Source organism: Chanodichthys erythropterus, chromosome 11, assembly GCF_024489055.1.
Source record: "Chanodichthys erythropterus isolate Z2021 chromosome 11, ASM2448905v1, whole genome shotgun sequence".
Classification (NCBI taxonomy): Eukaryota; Metazoa; Chordata; class Actinopteri; order Cypriniformes; family Xenocyprididae; genus Chanodichthys; species Chanodichthys erythropterus.
Window position 1 is genome coordinate 31570301 of NC_090231.1, and position 17343 is coordinate 31587643.

The window sequence follows — 17343 nt, forward strand, 5'->3', positions numbered from 1 at the left end:
ACGTTAAAAGTTGTTTTTGCGTAATCCAACTAAACCGTAAAACTTAACTGTTGTTGTAATTTATCCAAATACTAATCTACACGCTACATTTTATTTATTCAACCAAAGAGAAAACATGAAGAGTTTGAAGTATCGACTGAAAAAGCATGAAGTTACCATCACAGTAAGTTACGAGTTTGAAACAGATTTGCTTGTTTTGTTTTATGAAAACTTTTGAATCGAAATTGCGTGATTTTTGTTTCTTAAATTACTTCATTTACCTTCCGGTGTGTTATATCATGCACTGAGTTACTCACAGCGTTAGTTGTTTGGTTCTCAATAGGCTTTAACGTTACTCAGATCTTCTATCATTACGGCAAATCTTTAGACACTTCATCATATCACAGTTTTTGTGCTGTATGGATTAACTTTTTGATCGAACTTTGAAAATCTCTGATTGCACTTGCTTCTCATTGCTGTTGAAGTCATTTTGTTGACTGTTTGAAAATGAGACGAAAGATAATTTTCTATCAGAATATCGCATTGAGCTTCTGGACTACAAAATAGTCATCGAACATAGCACGAACAACCTTAATTCAGAAGCAGCTAACACTTGAAATCTTCGCCCTCCCCTCTTTTTAATTTCCATGTCAAAGAGCCTGGCACACAGAACTGTGGGAAGCTGCATGGGGGTTAGTTATTGAAGGGTTTCTTCAAGGGCTTTGTTTTGAATTGGCTTTAAAATGAAGGGATCTCACTGTGTGGTGAAGATGATTCAGAGGAACTGGTGTCATGTTCATTCAACATTAGATGATCATGTGCTTTCTCACTCTGTGAGCTCTGTTTTGACTTTGTGCCTCTTTGACACATGGGAAAGAAGCATTTCCACATGCTTTTAGAGCCAGACTATTGTCACTGGTTGCCCTCTGACTTAACAGAGCACAAAGGACCATGGGAGCACACCCTCTCTTTTTGTGACATGTGGAGATTTGTTCAGTGGCTGGAGTTTCAGCATTCGTGCAGTACTTGCACACAAATATTTTAGTCTCAATCAAAGAATTAAATGTATTATATATTAGAACCATATAAAACCTGGTTTCTGGAAACCAGATGAAGATTTCTAATCTATAAATCTGAATTGGACAGTTGGCATATGTCTTGATGTAAGTGCCAAACAAAAAGTAATATTGGTGTAGATATAGATGAGTGTGAAAAGAAAAAGCAGAAATAGAAGAACATTTCTGGAATGAGGAGAAGACTTTAACACATTTGTAGGAGTCTCAAGATTTACATTTTGCAGTTCATTATTTTTACAATTCATCTCATTTTACTAAATCATAAATGACAAGAGTGAGGATCTCTAGTATTTCCAGAATAGAATAGTAGGACAAGAATTTGCAATAATAAACAAAAGTTTATTTGGATTATTCTGATGTATACAGGAATGTTCTAATAGCTGTGGAGCATGTAAATATCTTATTTAAAATAAAGACATGATCAGAAAATAGACATTAATCAGAACAATGTGTATGTTAACATGCTTACTGACTTTATTTTAAGTGAGGAAAGAGTTAAAAAAGAATGTGTCTTTGGGTCAAAAATCAAAATTAGTTGTTTGTTCTACATCCTGGCTTTATAGGTATAGTTTATGTATAAGTCTGCATTAACCGGAAGCTGCAACCGACTTGACTTCAGTGTTGTGACACATTTCAAAGTGAAACAGAATATTAAATGGAGGGTGGGGTTTTATTTTAGCGCACCTCTCCGTCTCTTGCTCATAGCAGACTGACGGTTGTAGGGGAGTGGTTAAAGGATTAGTTCACTTCAGAATTAAAATTTCCTGATAATTTACTCACCCCCATGTTATCCAAGATATTCATGTCTTTTTTCAGTCAAAAAGAAATTAAGTTTTTTGACGAAAACATTCCAGGGTTTTTCTCCATATAGTGGACTTTGGTGGGGTACACCGGTTTGAAGGTACAAATTGTAGTTTCAGTGCAGCTTCAAAGGGCTCTTCACGATCCCAGCTGAGGAATAGTGGTCTTGTCTAGACCACTATTATATATATATATATATATATATATATATATATATTATATTATATTATATATATATATATATATATATATATTATATTATATATATATATATATATATTATATTATATATATAATATATACTTTTTAACCACAAATGCTTGTCTTGCACTGCTCTGTGATGAGCCACACATTACGTTGAAAGGTCATGCGTGACATAGGTGGAAGTACCGCGGTAGGGCGAAAAACTTCATCTAAATTTCTCCACCAACTTCAAAATCATCCGATATCATTGTTTTACCTTTTTTTTGTAAAGGCCGTTTGGCTTAATCTTTGCATGTTTGCTTTGTAGACACTAGATCGGTACTTCCGCCTACATCACGCATGACCTTTGTAACGTGATTATGTCATGCATGCGGATCGCAGAGCTAGTGCAAGATGAATATGAAAGATGAGCATTTGTGGTTTAAAAAAAAAAAAAAAAATATATATATATATATATATATCCACCCACCGTGCACTTCCGCTAGTCGCGTCAAATTACTGCACTGAATAACACATTTCTATGGACAAAAATGCATCTAAAAATAGTGGAGGAAACCGAGTGAGCTGCGAGATCAAAGCTGATCAGAACATGAGAACTCTTTATTTTAAACTAATGCATTAGTGTAATGGCTTGCGTCCTCAGCGCAAAACGTTCATTCTACTGCTATATCCTTATCTGTGAATGTTACAAATTCACACGAGCATTTACATTTTACATTCATCCTGACAGTCTGCATTAAACTTCAAACTTTACTGTATGAGCACCGACACGCACACCCGCGTCAGACAGACGGAACGCGGGGAGAGGGAGATAATTAATATTCAATGCAAAAATATTCATTTTGCTGAAATATCTGTTGTTTAAAGTTAAATTTAGATTTAAAAGTCTACATGTCATTCAAGTATTTTATGATAGTAACTGTAAAGGGAGAACTAATTGAATTGAATGTAGCCAATATTACAGGATAAAGAGCTGACAGTAAGAGGTGATTGTGTCCAGACTCAGAGTGAATGTGTGTTACTGCAAAACATTTATCTTGCTTGTTGGTTAACTAAGTTTGTGTTTTACTTTATTATCTTTATTACTATCTTCATTTTTAATGTAGAGATTTTAACTATATTCAATACAGTGCTAAAGTTATTAGACATCTGATACTATGGTTTGTGCCACAGGTCAGGGCAGCCTAAACTATCATTATTGGTGATTACTAAAATCATTTTTCATGTTTCTGTAATGATTAATCCACCAGTATGTGTAAGCTCTTTAGTTACAGCAGTATTTCTAATGCTACAATATATTTATTGTTGTTATCCATTAACGTTTGATTTTTACTGTTTTACAAGAAAGGCAGGAAAAAGTAATTTTTTTTTTTTTTTCAGATTCTCAAGGGTTTTTTTTTTTTTTTTGAGATATTATGTGTGAATATTATTTAGAAACTATTTAGTTGTTTATTTTTCTAATAAATGGCAATACCATTTTTAGTTTTAAACAAGTTTTTGATAGAATCCTAAAATATTTGTGTTCACTCTTTCTTATGACAGGTAGTGTAATAAATCACTGTATGTTTTTATAGCATTCAGTTGGCACATTTGTTTGAAGTACATTGGGCAGGATGTGCAATAGTGAGGTTTTTTTTTGTCAATAAAATACAAATAAATCAAATTAGGATTTTTATCTGATTAAATCGAAAAAATCAGTTAGTTGCAGCCCTAGACTGAAGAAAGAAAGACATAAACATCTTGGATGACATGGGGGTGAGTGAATTATCAGGAAATTTTCATTCCGAAGTGAACTAATCCTTTAAGGATATTCTACCCAAGCTGTCAAGCTGAGGTCATTAGAAAAGGAATGCCATTCCAGCAAATTTTCTGATTTTGGTTAAAGATTATGACAATTTTTTTCTTTTTTTCTTTCTGTGTATTAGCTTGCTGTATATTGTTCACCACAAGACTAGTAATGTGCACTAACAAAGTAAATTTGATTTCATGCTGACTTTAATGTTGTTCCACATAAGATCCCTTTTGTGGAATTCATAAGGACCCTATGAAATCGGTTTTATTTTTTATTTCCAAATTCCATTTTATTGTTTCCCAAATTCTTTTCCATTTTAATTGTCTGGATTCCAATAATTGTTTAATTATGTTTTAATAATCATAAACCTTGGACAAAAAATTATGATATCCCCTAAAAATAATGTTTTAATGAACTATTATTTGTGTAGTACATTTTACTGTAAAATAGTAATATATTTCTCTCATAGTTTCTACAAGTTAAACTAAAGTTTTATTTTTGGCGGATTGTAGTGAAGACCTTTGCTGTTTTGTGTGTACCTGATGATATTGTCTAAGGAAATGTTGAAATGCTCATGAAGTGAATTCATGTGTTCATGTCCTCGTATAGTGAGACAACAGACGCTGAAAACACCACAAGAATCGCGCATGCCTGAGTGTAAACTGTGCTGCTCATTCACACAAAGACCCGTAGAACGTCTTTTTGCTGTTTAATATTCAATACACTAGTCCACATCGTAATTGTGATTATTATTCATCTAAATTTTGCCATATTACACAGTCAATTCCATTTTTTTTTGACTGGATACTGTAAGATTTGTCCACATTTTCAGCAACATGGAAATTATGGGGCCCTAAACAGATTAACAGCCTCAGTCTCCAATTATCTCATTTTACATTCCCTGAAAGAAATAGTCAAACAATTTTGGAACAACATGAGGGGAAGAAAGCAATGGCCTAAATTTCAATATGGGGTGAACTAATCCTGGTGAAGATGTTTAGTCACTGCAGCGCTCTGCCATGTTTACATTCTACTCAACTCAGTCTTCAAAAGTATCATGGTGTGCAAGTATTGGTGTTTCTGCCTCTATGGAGCCCTTGAGGCATGCCTGAAGCCTGATTAAATGAATTCACAATGTCCCAGTACAGCATCTCACTTGCAGTTTCTGTTTACAGTATTTACGTCAGTGAACAAACTACCTAAAGCTATCAAGCCTGAGAGATTGATTTCACAAACCTTTCTGCCTTATTTTTCTGTGCAACTTCCACAGTTTTGATAACATTTAATTGACCTAACTGATGAATCAAATTATTCTGCATCTACTGCCTCTCAACATCATAGAATAGTTTTCTTTGCTGGTGGTATTATATTGTCATAGATTGTCTTCAAGATTGACTATTAATGGAGGAAAAAATATCGTAGTGTTTCTTTGCTGAATCACTGAAACTGTTTGCATTACAAATAACCATTTTAAGGGCCTCTTTGTTCTCCAGCTGTAAAGCGCGCTCTGGTACCAAAAAGCAAATCAGGACAACTGTACACTGCTTAAAGGGACGGTTCACATGAAAATGATAATTGTTATTAATTACTCACCCTCACCTTCCAACCTGTATGACTATTTCTTTTGAGATATTTTGAGAATTTTTTTTTTCTCAATGGGATCCAATGTTCTTTGGATCCCAACAATCTTCAAAACATCTTTTGTCTTCCATAGAAGGAAAAAAAAAAATCAAACATGTTTGGAACAACATGAGGGTGAGTAAATGATGACCAAATGTTCATTTTGGGGTGAAATATCCCTTTAAAGGGGCAGTTGCAGTCATGCAGTGCACTGTAAAAGTGTGTAAAACTTTGCATTGTTACCTTTCCTCGTGGGTCAACAAATAGTCCAGCAGTGCCTTCAGATTCAGCATCAGCGGCTTTTTTCAACAACCATCAGTTAATGTTGTTTTTAATTAAATGGTACTGAATTATCTCTGAAAATACATGACCGTGACCGCTTTTAAAGTCAGCATTAAATGTGTTTTGTAAAGGCATGTTATAGATCTTGTTAACAATTCATCCATGTATTTTAATGTAGTTTAATACATTTTTTAACCCATAATGTTGAATCAAAATGTCATAGCTTGATCTTTCAGTGAAATGACAGACTTCTCTCTGCTGACATAGGCAACTTTTTCTTTTTTCTTCTGCTAATCTAAACACTCAGATGCACATTATATTAGGGCTAGGGCTGCAGGATAAAATGTTAAAAGATAGTGATCTCGATTCAAACACACAGTCTCATTCCTAAATGACAACGATTCGCCTGTGTCTAGGGCTGCACAATTAATTGAATTTCTAATCACAATTATGATTACGTATGCCACGATTTCGTAATCTCTCAGAGGCACAATTGCATCAAAAAATATCCACTTACATTATTCTGCATGCTTAAGAGGTGTGTTCAGAGCATGTTGCGTTGTGAGAGGCAAATCACGACTACTTCATAGTGTAAAAGGTCTAACCCAGCACAAAAGGAACTACCAGTGACCTACACTGATTCGTCAAACGCATGTGAAACACCATTACCCGCCATTTTTAAAAAGCTGTGTACACAGCCTATATATTTACTCCATGAACTAACTTTACAAACATGGAAAACCGTGATAGATGGACCTCTCAACCTTACACTAAGAAAATCCAACGTGACTTTGAGCTGGCCAAGCAAAACATGATTATGTATTATTGCTCAGCTAGCGATATTGGGCATCAACCACACAGCAAAAGCTAATACTTCATATACTGTCTACTTTCTTTGTATAACAACAGTTCTATCTAATAACGTATTAGACAAGACTGTTAAACAGATCGTACATTTTTATTGGTAAAAATTATTTTATTAATTATTAGGCTTAAATGAACATATTCTTACATCGAGATAACTTACGAGATAATCTATCTCGTCTGCAATTAGTGCAGAATGCGACAGCCAGATTTTTAACGGGTACAAAAATTAGAGAGCATATAACTCCAGTATTATCTACTCTTCACTGGCTTCCAGTCCAGTATTTAAAAATTGTATTGATGGTTTTTAAAGCTTTTCACAACATCGCCCCAAGTTAAATCACTAACCTCTTAAAGGACCATACTCCAGTCAGGTCTTTGAGATCAGGAGATAAACTTCTACTGGCAGTTCCCCACTCATCAAAAAAATCTAGGGGCGATAGAGCTTTCATGGTCATCGCCCCAAAACTGCGGAACAGCCTCCCTTTGCAGATTCGGCAGGCTTCAACTTTAGAAGGTTTTAAGTCTCAGTTAAAAACGTATCTTTTTAATTTAGCGTTTGTTGAGAGTAGACCATGTATAGAGATAGTTTCTTGATACATTTATATATTCTATTTCATTTGATTTTTCATTTGTCTCGCCTTTTATGTATTTTATTTTATCTTTATCTCTTGATTTGTTTTTAAAATTCCTTTGTATTAATTGGTTTCATATATATTTCTAATGTCTTTGTGATATTGTGAAGCACTTTGGGCAATTGAAATTGCATTAAAATGTGCTGTATAAATGAATAAAGTTGAAGTTGAACGTTACAGTGAGACTTGGTAACCACAAGTAAAACCATACATGGCTACTCACTACCACTGTCAAATGATAGGCTATTATGATATATTATATAGGCCTATAAAAACACCTAAACACAGGTACAAACTACACCTTAACAAAGACATGAATTATATATTCCCCTACCCACCTAATAAATATTGCAGTATAAATGGCTATAACATATAGTTTTCAATATAAATATTCCACATTTCCACACACCATGGTAATTTACTACAGTTCATTCATGGTAAGTGTTTGTAAGGGTGGTGATTTTGGGATTTAAAAAGTCATGGCACGTTTCTCCTGTTTTCCTAATCAAACTTGTTGGGAATGTTGAGGCCGATTTAAACTAGTTTAATCAAGTGATTTAAAACCAGTTTAATCAAGTGATTTGTAGTTTTTAACCGAGAGGTGTGTGTAGAATTGAAATGCTAATCTCACTTGATGTCGCAACGCTATTTAATAATTGTGACCAGGAATAAATGCAGCTCCTTTAAGCTTTCGTTCCGTTATCCACTGGGCTGTGCTGCGTAGTTTAAAGTAAACTAGTGAAACACCTGAAAACAGCGCTATTTGTTCTCTATTTGCATATAATAATAATTTGCAGAAAGATCTAAAACTAGATACATTTGTGTCTATTGGTGAATTTAAATGCATTACAAAGAGAGTGGTATTGGAAGCTTGTGATTGTTTTTGTTGAGAGGATGTGTTTAAATATTGTTGTAATGTGTACTTGTTGTATTTTAAAATTGTTTTACTGTTTGGCTGTTACCTTGGCCAGGTCTCTCTTTTAAAAGAGATTGTAAATCTCAATGAGACTTCCTGGTTAAATAAAGGTAAAATAAATTTGTTGTTACTGACCAAGAAACAACTGATTCAGAGACAGAGCGGTCCGAACAAATCCAAATAGTTTCAGATCGTTATGCAAGCGCGTTTGACCAATTTACGGAAAAGAAAGCCGACAGAAATACGCGCAAATTAACTGCTGAAATATTCGCACGGAAAAGGTTTCTCAGGTCAGTCAGAGGAGCGTGCATGGTATAAACAGTGCATATATAGCCGTACAGCTGCAGGCGCCACTGCGGCCACATATCTAACCAAATTTAGCCACACCGCCAGGTAAAGAGGAGGAGGGAGATTGAGGTGCCATGGGCCGGATGAAGTTGTTTGGCGGGCCGGATTTGGCTCACGGGCGGGAGTTGACAAGCCCTTGGTTTACAGGATTGAGAGATTTTTTTCTTTTTTTTTTTTCCTTGAGGAAATTTACCATGTACTGTACCTCATAGGCCCCAATTAATTGATATCAAATCAAAGCAAATCAAAATCGAATTGCAAGCTTGTGAATCAAATCATGAAATGCCCAGCACTACTTTATATCACAATGCAGAAGATCTGATTTAATGATTTAATTGTAATTTCCAAGCTCTCATTTTGATTAAATTCAGGGTTACTCTTCCGCCGCAAATCTGGATACATAAATAGGGATATTTTTCTAACAAAATCCCATTGCTTTGTTTCAGAAGGCATCATCATCAGTAAAATGGTTTGAAAAAAATTTATTCAGTCCAACAGGAATATTTGTGCAGTATTTATTTAGTTTTGGAATTGATCGGTGGAAGTTCAGGAGCGTATAAACATGGTGTATCGGTGTGTTTGCCTGCTGTGTCTGTCTGAAAGCTTTGCTGTGTCCATGTCTCTAGTGCCCACTGAGCCTCTCTGAAAGCTTTGCTGTGTTAAGCTCGGGCCCCCAATGTAGTGGGAAACTGACAGTGAGGATTGAAGGTTATCCTAGGATGAATAAATGGCTGGGGATTACTGGCAATGGGAATTTGTTGTAGTTGAAAGCCCTCAGGCTTATATATACAGCTCAAAAGACTGGACCCCGGAACCCTGTCATCAGTATATGGCAGAGCAGACATTACTGCAGTAAAATGAGTTTCTACTGAACCATTTGATTAACATGGAGTTGCTGTCCATTTCTCTCTTTATTCCTCAAAGTGAATTAATTTGAGCTTTGATGTTGAAGGATTGATTATATTGACAGAGGGTATAAAAGGTTTTAGCTTATTCAGGTGGAAAAGAAAATGTCCTAAGCTGCTTCATGTTCGAGTACATGAAGTGCACATGATTTTGGATGATTATGAGCCTCTTTCTGTTAGATAAGAAATATGCATCAAAGAAATATTAAACCTGATGGTCAACACATTATAAATGATTTAAAAGTGTTTTTCTTTCGCACAGATTCAAGGTGGTTTGAAAGCCATCAGAGCTATGTTCTGAACATTTATACAGTTGGTACCTCATTTGATCTGATTTCATTAGTTCAGGAAGCCTGACTAAAGGAGAGTTTCAGACCATTTATGTCTTGGAGAGTTTTTGATAAAATGAATGCCATTATTTTGTACTTGAAGTGATTTAAGCTGATCCACTGCATGAATTTCGGAGACTGATTAATAAGTGTGCACTTCAATGCAGCTTAGTATTGCATTAGCATGTGAATTGGCAGGTCTGGGCCAGAATATTTGGCTCTGTGCTGGCCGGCCGCTAAAACCTGCTGGTCTCAAACCAGGCAGGAACTGCTATCACCAGAGGCCGGGGGGTGGACAGGCAGGATAATGTTTTCATCAAGTAAAGTTTTCAAAACAACAGTCTTGCTCCCATTAGTATGAACAAAGCTGTCTGCACATTCAGTTAATGGACATCCCATTCCTACGTGGTATTGCATCGCAGCTCTAGGCTTTGTTATATCTTCTGATCACCAATCAGCTTATAATTGGATAAAGGTCAAATTACTTGGAACATATTTTAACGCAACAATGTGTGTTTGTGGCCAAGTTGTGTTGTAGTGCACTCTTATGTCATTCTCCTCCCCCACCCCCACTTCAGCTGTTGACATTGACATAGTCAATGAATGGTAAACTATTATGAATTTTGAGTCTTTATTTCAGCAAGTTTGTGTACTCATTTGCTCAATTGAAAATAGCAGAAGCCATTTGATGCAAATGTTTAATGCCATTTGATCATTGATCCTGAAACGCAGGGCTTATCAGCACATTTTTGTTTGTATGCAGGCTTTGTGTTGCCCTTCCTCATTCCTTTTTCGCTGAAGTCATCCAGAGGATGGTTGGAAAAGGAGTAAGAGAAAGAAGAATGAGCTGATATGCTTACCAGATGTTACCGAGTTGTATGATTGGCGTAAGCAGCATAACATCTGGCACGTTTTCTCATCGCCTCCTGTTTTAATGAATTTTCACTACTCCCTTCCACTGATTTGGGAATCGAATCTCCTTCTCTGTCCCACTCTCACTCTCTTGGGAAGGATCTGAAAGGACATGAGACATTTCTTGCCTCACCCTTTCTGAGATCATCTTACACAACCAAAGCAGGCACTTTCCTGCTCAAAGAAAAAGAGACTTGTGATTCAAGATTGTATGCATATGAAACTTGTAAGGAGAGAGACACATAACTATCCTAGATGGTGTGTTTATTAAATAGGGTGATTAAGCAATTTTAAGTTTGAGCTAATCAAACATAATTGGGTTTGTCTTGAAGTTGCTTTCTCCAGGTATGTTTAAAGCCCTCAGCAATTATGTATGTAGGTGACACATTTTTTTTGTTTTCTATTTTATCCTTTTTATTCTGTATTGTCACCTAAAACTGTTGCTTCTGAGGGCTTTAAAGCAGTTGTGCTTGCTAAGCAGTAAAGCAGCTGTTTTTCAGTTGTGCCATACTCCCCATGCTTGCCCGCACTCATCTTGTACACGACAGTATGTGTTTTGAAAATGTACAAACAACACGCTTCCATGACTTTGATGTATTATTTTGAGACCTAAGTAAGGCAGGACTCTTCTTTGTATTATCTCCTCAGAGTGAGTTTAGATAAGATGCTATAGAGAATGCTTAACACTTTTTTTTTTTTTTTTTACTTGTCCATTGTCCTTCTCCTGTTTTTTCACCTGGCTCTTTTCCAGATACACTGTAGAATGCCTTGAGTATCCATATCTTATGATGTCATTTTGAGACATTGAAGGCATTCCTGGTATTCGGTCTTTCACATGCTCTATTTCACTTGGCTCCTAACTTGAACAAAGGATCAGAAATTGTCATGAATGGCCACAAATTCTCATTAAAGGGAAAGTTGAAAAAAATTGAGAAATTTCACCCAAAAATGAAAATTTGATGTTTATCTGCTTACCCCCAGCGCATCCAAGATGTAGGTGACTTTGTTTCTTCAGTAGATCACAAATGATGATTTTTAACTCCAACCGTTGCCATCTTTCAGTCAAATAATGAGAGTACTTCTACTATAAGAGTGAATAAAACTTGCATAGACAAGTCCAAATTAAACCCTGCGGCTCGTGACGACACATTGATGTCCTAAGACACAAAACGATCGGTTTGTGCGAGAAACCGAACATGCTTAAATCACTAAAAAGAAAACAGGGAAAGATCAGTGTTGAAAAAAGCATAAGCATTAGTGTTCTGTAGGGCTGGAAATCGTAAGAGAATTTCCAATTCTGATTCTAGTTCTGCCTAACGATTTCAGTTTCGGTTCTGGTTCTATTAAAATTATTAAATAACCAATAAAAAATAGTTGTAAGGGAAAAAATGCACAATACTCCACTCTAACAGTCCTTTAGAAACACGCCACTATTTTTAAAAATAGGCTCATTTTCCAACTCCCCTAGAGTTATACAGTTGAGTTTTACCATTTTCGAATCCATTCAGCCGATCTCTGGGTCTGGCGGTAGCACTTTTAGCTGCAGCTTAGCATAGTTCATTGAATCTGATTAGACCGTTAGCATCTCACTCAAAAATGATCAAAGAGTTTTGATATTTTCCAGTGACAAAAATACTTTTTGTGTGCAAAAAAAAAAAAGATGACTTTGTTCGTCATCTTTTTTTTTTTTTTTTTTTTTGCACACAAAAAGTATTTTTGTCACTTCGTACCATTAATGTTGAACCACTGTAGTAGTCACATGGACTATTTTAACAATGTCTTTACTACCTTTCTACGCCTTGAAAGTGGTAATAACGCTGCAGTCCCTCAGAGGCCAGAAAGCTCTCAGATTTCATCAAAAATATCTTAATTTGTGTTTAGGAGATGAAGGTCTCACAGGTTTGGAACAACATGAGGTTGAGTAATTAATGACAGAATTTTTGGTTGAACTAACCTTTTAAATAAGGGCTATTTGACCTGACCTCCATACCACCCTCAAACCACATTGCATGGGGGGATCTGGGATCCCAAAACCTTTGCATTGGTTCTAATTATTACAGTTGTCAGATGCTGATTAGACTTTAAGGTCACCATGAAATCAAAATTGACAATGCTTGGTTTTTTTATGGAATATTGCAGTGTTTATTAGAAATGATTTATCCATGCACATCATTATTTTTATTTTTTTTCTTGTGTCCTCGTAATCTTTAGTCAAAGTATCTTCCTCTCCCACTTTCAGCAACATCTTTTCTTCTCACCTCTTCTCAATCTGTCACTCACATGGAAATTGCAGCAGTAGCATTCCACAAAAAAACAACGATCCATTCAATTTCCAATTGACAAAATCAAGTACCGTTCTACTTTTTTTCTTTTTTTTTTTTTTTTTTTTCTTTTCTTTTTTTTCAAGCTGTTTCACTTGGAAATACATCACAGTAGGGAAGAAAAGACTATTGCAACTTCCGTTTTATGCTGACTTTAACAAAGCCTTTGTAGTAAATTTATAGCAATTTCCTGTTGTGTTCCTGTTGAAGTCTTCATAGAATTTGGGAGTAGTATTTTACTGTTTTTTTTTTATTTTTTTATTATTAATCCTGAAAAATATTTGGCCCCCTTTATGAAACAAGGCTTTGGTTACAGGTATATACATGCTTTGGAGAGAGACACTATGAAACTGGGTCTCCAAACAAACACCCTGTGTGACTCTGCTGACCTCGGCAAACACACACAACTTAGTGCTGAACCACAGCAACAGTGACTTTGACTGGAGTTGCGTTGGTTCACAATAATCAGCAGTACAGAAACCTGACAAAATGAGTTTCTTAGACAGTTCCCCTAAATGATTTAAAATCTTACAGGAGCATAGAAGCAGACTTTACTTTTGTCAGTCATTTGGATGTTTATATTTTAAGAATCAGCAATAGTCAAGCTTGCCTAATGTATAATAGAGGACTTGCAATGCACTTCAGGTTTCAAACAACAGTTTGGAATTTAAACCATCAGGACTGCCTCCTAGAGGAGAGATGTGGCATTGGCTTTAATGCATTGCCCTAACATAGACCTTGGAGCTAAGTAGAAACTCATCATAAAATGTTGTTAAACCAGCTGACCCACCCCCCCACCCCCCCTTTATACATCCTTGGTAAATGTTCACTTGACATAAAATTTTATGCTAATTGTGCTTTTTTCTTAAAAGGATAGTCTTTCAGTTTCAAAAATGAAAATCATCATCATTTACTTACCATGTCGTTCCAAATCTATATGACTTTCTTTCCTTTGTAGAACACAAAATAAGATATTTGAAAGAATGTCTCTGTGTTTTTTGTCCATACAGTAAAAGACACAACTTTTAGACCCTACTGACTTAGTCTATGGACAAAAACATGTTTTCAAAATATCTTTTATGCTTCACAGAAGAAAGTCATACAGGTTTGGAATAACATTGAGGGTAAATGACTTTTGGGTGAAATATGCCTTTAATTTAATATCTAACTTCTATCCCAGATAGAGCTACTCATACAAAGAATACTTTTTTTTTTTTTTTTTTTAGTAGGCTTAACCATTTAGTAAGCTGTGTATGTGTGTGAGTCTGAGTCTGTGGTATGTAAGAAGAGGAGGAGGAGTGGGAAGGACTTTCTAAAGGGTGTAGTGAGACAAGTTCTAACCTGCCTTTCTCAACATTGGTTGCCGAGCGTGACTGTTGCTAGGCTTTGCTGGCACCGTCCTTTCTCTGTCTCTTTCACATTAACATTCAGACTCGCAAACAGACACACACTCCTCTTTTACTATGTGCTTCTGTTTTTCATCTACACAGTTCAACTCTTCTTATTCTCATCAGTGTTTGTGTACCTTGTGGTGTTTTATGTTGTTTCAGGTGTTTCCCTCAGGCAAATACAGTATTGGGCCAGATGAACGTTTCTTCTCTTGTTTTTCCAGTGGGATTTTACTAAGACATAGATGAGATAACCGAAGTCAGGCAAATATTGTTTTAATGAAATATGTGGGCCATTGAATTTCTGGAATTCTGTAAGCAATTTTTGCGTTCAGTTCTGTTAAAGAACCATTGACATATTTATATAAGTTTGGGTGGGACATATTGAAGACCTCATCAAGGGATTGAGAATAGCTCAATTTACATCATAGACATGATACTTGTTTGTCAAGTTCTCATTCCAGTCTGATTCAGAGCTAAAAATAGACAATTGAATAAAAGCTGCAATTCAAGTTTTGATTTTTTTTAAACTAATTAGTTATCTAAGTAAGTTGTAATTCTTATCAAAAGTTGTGTGTATGTACATGTGATTTGTGCTGGTTTAAATGTATGAATGAAAGGACTGCAGGAACAGTCGTCCATCTCAGTGGTTGAGTCAGTCCATTAGGGGGCTCCAGTGTTATTGCAGGTGAAAGAATTGAAATGTGTGTGAGAAAGTGCTGTCACGCTGTGCTATTTTCCGCCACAGACCAGAATCCACAGAAATGGGAGCAGGCGAGGTCACTGTAATGTAATGCCAAAAATCCAAAGTATTCCCCACCATGACTGTTATTATTAAAGAGACCATTTCCTTTTCACTTTTTTAGCTTCTGAGAAATTTCTCTTTCATTTTCACTTTTTCTCCAAAGTTATACACATTTAATCAATCTTTTATCTAGCTGTTTTTGTAGGTTTTAGGAGCTTTTTTTTTTTTTTTTTTCAGAATCATTAAGTACAAACAAATCTGTAGAAAAATCACAGCACCACCATCTTTTTCATGGTTTAGATAGTTTGCACAGTTAAGAGAGGCTCACACCAAAGCTCCATAAAACTTGAACTTAAATAAATGTGAGTGCGGAGGCTGTTTATTTTGGCCCCTTTGCATGAGAAGGGACCGTATTTAATTTAGTTTGAAATAACAATTGAAAGAGGGGTGACTGTGTGAGAGATTTATAGTGGGAGACTGGGAGTTTTTTAGTCTGGAATTTATCCTCATTCATCAGAGAGTTGATGAGACTCTGCTCTGGTGGAATAAGATGCCTCGGCTAGTCTGCTTTGATAGAGACGTTGGACGGACTGGCGCCGACCAACAGAGGATGAACTCAGAAGTCATGACTCCCCTGTCATCCACTTAGATATGCTGTGCCACCCACAGTTTCTATCCGTTCCTCCCGATGGAATGAGAAATAAGGCATCTGATCCGACTGCATTCATTCTGGTTGAAAGTTTATCTTGTGTATTTCACTCATTCTAAGTGACTGACCCACTGCATTTGAGTCATGCACTATCATTCATATATAATGTTTTCTGAGGTGCACTTATAATGTAGTATGATTTTTACATAAAAAAATCATAATTTGACAAATAAAAGATTTGAATGCTCTGTTGTAAGGGGCATGTCTACTGTGAGACTTTAATATATACGCCCACTGCTGTGATTGGCTAACATCTTTACATATGAAATGAGAATGACATGGGGTACTCTCAATCTTTTACTGCATTTTTACTATTACAGCTGTCGAAATTAATCGTAAAAAGTGTTGATTATAACCTCATATATTTAGATCTACTCCCGTCAAATGAATGGCTGCAGCGATGAGCATTAGCCGATGACGGACAAGTCTGTTGAGCACATGAATGCAGTGATTTCGTCATTGCAATTTGATTTCTGCACTCTCACAAATGCTTTCATCAGAACTAGGGCTGTCACGATTATGAAATTTGGCTGACGGTTAATTGTCTAATAAATCATGGTGATTATGACGGTTAATTGCCTGTTTTAGGGCTATGACAATTAATTGTCTGTTTTATTGCTTTGACATTTAATTCTCATACATTTTTTGTTTGTTCATGAAATAATTTTCACACATTGTTGTGCTTTATTTAAATTAAATTTGATTAAATTTTAAAGTTTTTCCTAGCAGTAAATATTAATGGCAGCAAAAAAATCTATGCCTTTCAGATCCTTGAAAATGGCATCCTTTACTTCCCTGTATAAATTTGGAATTGCTGTTTTTGACATGTAAGTTTTACCTGGAAGGTCATATTGCTTGTTGAAGTTTTTTCGACTGTATTTAATGGCTGCATTTCCTTTGCTATGTATCGCGTTACACTCTGTCAAAGAGCGCCATCTGAAACGGTCTTGTTTATACTTAGTTGATCGCTCAAAAGCCTGCGTTATAGGCAATTGACGAGACTGATGCGCGGTCGTGGATGTCTTTGTGATTTCGGCGAATTCTGTGGGGTGATGTGTCTTCAGGTGAGTCTGTAAGTTTGTGGTGTTAGCGCTTTTCACAGATATTTCTCTTTTACACATACGAAATATTGCCTTGTCAATGTCCTTTGGTTGCCCTTTGTCATCTGGTTTGAAACCAAAATACTTCCAGATCGGTGCCGTCGTATTTGGCTTTAAAACTAAATCCATTTTACCCGTGGATGTACAACTCTGATGATACTGACGTCAGAGCACTGTATTGCGTGCAGCAGAGTGGTGGATGTAGGGATGCTGCAGGTGCTGCAGCGCCCTCTTGTGTTTTTTAGAGAGAGATGTGTGCATCATCGCGGACTAATTTTAGATCACCGCAATGAGGTCAAACAATCGCGGTGAGACGATTATTTAATTATTGTGACAGCCCTAATCAGAACTTACAGTGCAAACATGATGTAAATGAGTTTCACCATGCAGCTGTGTAGACGGCATCATCGATTATAA

The 17343-nt window shown here is 36.0% G+C and overlaps 1 protein-coding gene across 1 annotated transcript in view; it reads left to right on the plus strand.

Moving 5' to 3' along the window:
* uacab (uveal autoantigen with coiled-coil domains and ankyrin repeats b) overlaps positions 1–17343 on the plus strand; it is a 65607-nt gene continuing 48264 nt past the window's right edge. The window contains exon 1 of the mRNA XM_067399436.1: positions 1–163. Within this exon, the coding sequence (XP_067255537.1) occupies positions 116–163 (48 nt within the window). The 5' untranslated portion in view covers positions 1–115. The remainder of the gene's footprint in view (positions 164–17343) is intronic.